Source organism: Fukomys damarensis, unplaced genomic scaffold, assembly GCF_012274545.1.
Source record: "Fukomys damarensis isolate Sample0158 unplaced genomic scaffold, DMR_v1.0_HiC HiC_scaffold_24, whole genome shotgun sequence".
NCBI classification, from domain to species: Eukaryota; Metazoa; Chordata; class Mammalia; order Rodentia; family Bathyergidae; genus Fukomys; species Fukomys damarensis.
The window spans coordinates 12508860-12513557 of NW_022900936.1; the positions used below are offsets into that span (position 1 = coordinate 12508860).

Sequence of the window (4698 nt, forward strand, 5' to 3'; positions counted from 1 at the left end):
CTTCCATGTCCTCAAAGCATTAGTCATTTTTTATATGTTGGAATCTTTTGTATTCCTTTTTCTCCCAGCTGTTTTGACATATGTCTTATAACCAGTAGTTACCTAACTGTGATGTACAAAACCAGAACTAGGTCATGTTAGGAACTGTTTTATTGTCCTTGTATAACTTCTTTTCTCCCCCTTTCTCCCTGCCCTTCTCGGTCTCTAGTAATTACTAATCCATTTCATTGCCTTTTTTGTTTGTTTTTTAGAGTAGGAAAAATTTATTGAGGGAAAGAAAGCTTCTGTCTAAGAGAGACAGAAGGGGGACCGGAAAGTGGGTTGACCGCTCACCCCACTTCTCCAAGATGTTTTATACAGCAAAGCCATGTGGTGAGGCGGGTACAAAGTGGGACAAAACTGTAAGACCCAGTGGAAAATTACAAGGTGGGCATGAGGTGGGGCAAAACCATGACCAACCAGTAAGATTAGAAGTACAGTCACCCAGGTAATAGTGATTAAGTGGGGGGGGGGTCAGATGTACAAGGATTTTTAGTAAGGGTGGTGTCAGGGATATTTCCTGGGAAGGCTGGGTTAAGACCTTGGGCCCCCCCCAGGTGATTGATACCTATTTAGAATATCAATCACTGCTGTTTAGACCCAGGGGAAGCACAAGGGCATAGTAGTTTCTCTCCTTTTACCATTCTGGCAATATCTTAGCTCTCACCAAAGGAGAATATACGATCTTTGTGTGTCTGGCTTACTTCACTTTACACAATGATTTCCAATTCATGCCATCTTGCTAAAGACAATGGAGTATTATTCTTTCTTATGGATGAATAGTTTTCTGTCTTGGGCATCTTGATGGATCCCTTATCTTAGCTGTTGTGAGTAGTGTTGCAATAAACATGGGAATGAGAGTATGTCTTTGATATAATGATTTCATTTTCTTTAAATGTACAGCTCAGCCAGTCATGCAATTCCTGCATTATTTGTCAGTTCTCTCTTTAGTCTTTGAAGGAATCTCTTCATATCACTGTGTTATTGGTTGTTTTTTTTTAAATTTATTGATACTTTTTAAGTATACAGTACAGTTACATTCATCGTTGGGATCCTGTACCTTTACATGACAGGTCTTGGTTCTCATTTTTTCCCCTTGTCCCTTCCTTCCCTTCATCCCCTCTATCCCTCCCAATTTAGAAAGACTTTGTTTCAATTTTTTACTTTTCTTATACCACAGTGATATATGCACACCCATGTTTATAGCAGCAGAGTTTGTAACAGCTAAAACTTGGAAACAGCCCAATTGCCCATCAGATAAAGAAGATGTGGTTTTTGGATAAAATGGAGTACTATTCAGTCATAAAGAATGAGAAACTAGAGTCATTCACAGGAAAATAGATGTATATTGAGGCCAAACTCTTCATATCATTTTCTATAACTGTTACAATAGTTTCTATAGCTGTGATATTTTTACATTATTATCAATAATTTATAAGTGTTCTCTTTCTATCCTTGTTACCTTTTTTTGTCTTTTTAATAATAGTGATTTTCTACAGTTTATTTGCAACTACAAAATAATACTGAATTTTAGACAAATATTTTTAAAGCTATACTTACTAAAAGGAAAATTTAAAAAATGTTGGAAGCTCAAAAGGATTCACAGACATTTTTGTCATCATCTTCAATTGTGAACTCATTGATACTGAGAAAGAAAAAATCAATGACTGAAGAGAGTGCTTCTGTTTTATAGAAACAAGTTTGAATCCTAGGGTTACTGGGAAAAGTGTGGCCCTTTTGGTCCTGGGAAGGAGGCTGGATATGCTAGGAATGAGAAGAGGCAATTGAATTGCTATTTCAGGTACAGGCAATGCTCGGTGTCACAATTTGGCTTCTCTTTGTATAATAATAATAATAAAAAAAGCCAGAAAAGTACAGGAGTTAATTCCTAAATTGGATCTTGCAAGATGCTATATTAATGATAATAATAGAGCTCCTATCAGGACAAATATTTCTCTGGATCATGACAAGTATTAAAGATGATTTTGTTTTTTGAAACAACATCCAGTTGTATGCAACCCCAATTCTTCTAACTGCAGTTGAGTACAATAGAGTTCATTATTATTAATAATTCCATTCCATTTGTATGTTTCAAGACATCATCAATGTACTTATACATAAGCAGCTAATTACTTCTTACTCAATAAACTGATAATTGAATGGTTTCTTAAGTACAGTGGAAACTCCAAATTCCATCTATTTTTGTTAAATTCTATTATTTTGAGTTGTTAAAAATTAGAAGTATCTGAGCATACTGTTATATGCTGTTTTCACATTGTATACATTTGTTATGATAGGGTTAATAAACAAATAGAAGAAAGTAAGACAGTTGAACAATGTGGCACAAGAAATTTTTAAACTAGCAGTTGTGTCTTTAATTTCATAGATACCTGCCGAGCTAAACAGAAGAACAGAATCACATGTGTCTTCGTCCTAAACTGCCACTAAAGGTCATTGTTGCATAATTTGGTTAGTCTCTCTGAGTCACAGTTTGCTCAATGATAAAATAAAAATTAAATGTTAAAGTGGACCCTGGAATAAATTGCCTCCAATTTCTTTAACTCTGTAATTATGTAGTCCTATGATTGAAAAGAATTTTGAATCTGAAATATAAATAAGTTTGTGCAGATGAAGCTATTTGTGCGAGAATAGCCAGACTTTATGCAGTCTTCATTGGTATTTAGCAAGAAGGCGGTCTCTGCAGAACACATGGTGTTGACACATTTTCTTTGCATGAGTTTGTGGCTCTATTAAAAATGAAATGTCCTCAATGCATTATTAAATGTGACACTCAGCGGACCTTAATGCCGTGTGGTATTAACATGTACATTATAGTTGATGCCATTTTAAAAATAGGGCTGGAATTTCAGGGAACAATCATAGTTTAATATATGCAAATTCTTGGTAGAATTGATATAGCACAGTTAAACTGGAGGACAATCAGCAGCCATGGAACGTCACAGGAATGGGTATAATAAGAGGATAAAAGCAGCCTCCTGGGGAGCAATGTGAACACATGATTTGTTTACGGAGTTGGAAACTCTGAAACTCGGAGACTATAAACATCACGGTATTTTATTAGAGGCAAAATATTTTTCTAGGCATGCATGTAAAGCAGAACATCAAACATATTGCATAACTTTTAAATAACTAATTACATAAACAAGTGGAAGACGTGGTAGGGTTAGGAGGCAGACTGTTGGCATAGTTTACAATAGACGACACTTAGAGGCGCTCACACTGGTCAGAGTATATAAATGCCCCTCTGCAGTCTCACTCACACAGCTGACCTGCAATACCAAGCCAAACGCAGCACCCTGACACTATGAGCTACTACGGCAGCTACTACGGAGGCCTGGGTTTCGGGTACGGAGGCTTTGGAGGCCTGGGCTCCAGCTACGGCTGCGGCTGTGGCAGCTTCCGCCCCCTGGGTTGTGGCTGTGGCTATGGCGGCTATGGTCTTCGTTCTGGCTATGGCTATGGCTCTGGGTACAGATATGGATGCTGCCGCCCATCATGCTATGGAGGATCCTGGTCTTCTGGCTTTTATTGAATAAGTACTTGAAAATTGAGAATGCACGACTGAGTTTTCTGTAAAACAGGTTCTTTGGGGAGCTTGATTCTATGATTTGCACACTTTTTCTTGCACTGATCATTAAACTGCTATATGAATCTCCTGGTTTTCAACAAATATACCAAAAAACAAACTGGACTGGATATTGGCATTTGATTAATAAAGTTCTTCAGTGTTACGCTTCTGTATTCGATGAAGAATCATTATGTTATATAAAGTTTTGCCTCTCGCGGTCTGGTGCCTAATAATAAAGTTTTTGTGACATAGTAAATTTGTTTTGAACTTCAATTCTTATATCACAATGAATTTCCTGTCATGTTTAATATAATCATCAAATAAGCTACATTTTCTTCACATAAAATTTTAACAATATATTTAACTTTATCTTTTCCTCCGCTTTCTTTTTCTTTTTACCATCTTTTCACTCTCCTCTTGTCTTTTTTGTTTACCCCTTTTTATCATTTCTCTTTCTCTTTCTTGTTATCCTTATCATAACCAGTATCTATATTTTCTTCTCTAGGAAAACACTGAAATTTTATTTCTAAAGGTTAAAGAGAACTCTACAGTAATAATCAAATATAATTTAATTTTTATAATTCCATATATATTGCTAAATTAGGAGATGGATGTATGCTGAATGTATTCAGTATTGAAAACATTTATAATGAAAAAGTGAAAATATAAAAAATTTTAAAAAACTAATGCAAAACTGAAAGCCATTTACCTCTTGTCTCACCTAAATATGACTGTCTTAAATTTGGCAAAGTGTTCCAAGAAGAAATAAAATATGAATAGTACTATATCTCATATAAAATTGAATGCATCATTAAAATTATGGTAAAAAGGAAATATTAAGTTTTGATGATTTCATTGATGAGTTTTTAACAGTTTTCCTTCCAGACAATAAGAAGTAATAGAATACACCTATACTTTTTTTTAAGTTAACAAAATCACAGTGTTAAAATGTAGTCAAATATTCTGCCTGGAAAATTATAAACAGTATTTGTTGTTGGCACAAATGCAAAATTCTTAGTACATTTAAACCTGGAACATATGAAATCAAAAAATACTTCATGTCCAAGTAA

The 4698-nt window shown here is 35.1% G+C and overlaps 1 protein-coding gene across 1 annotated transcript; it reads left to right on the forward strand.

Annotated features, from left to right (window-relative positions):
- Positions 1-3364: 3364 nt before the first annotated feature.
- Positions 3365-3592, forward strand: LOC109117553 (keratin-associated protein 19-7-like). The gene has a single exon (XM_019205168.1). It carries the CDS (start codon positions 3365-3367, stop codon positions 3590-3592), a length of 228 nt encoding a protein of 75 aa, XP_019060713.1.
- Positions 3593-4698: the final 1106 nt, after the last annotated feature.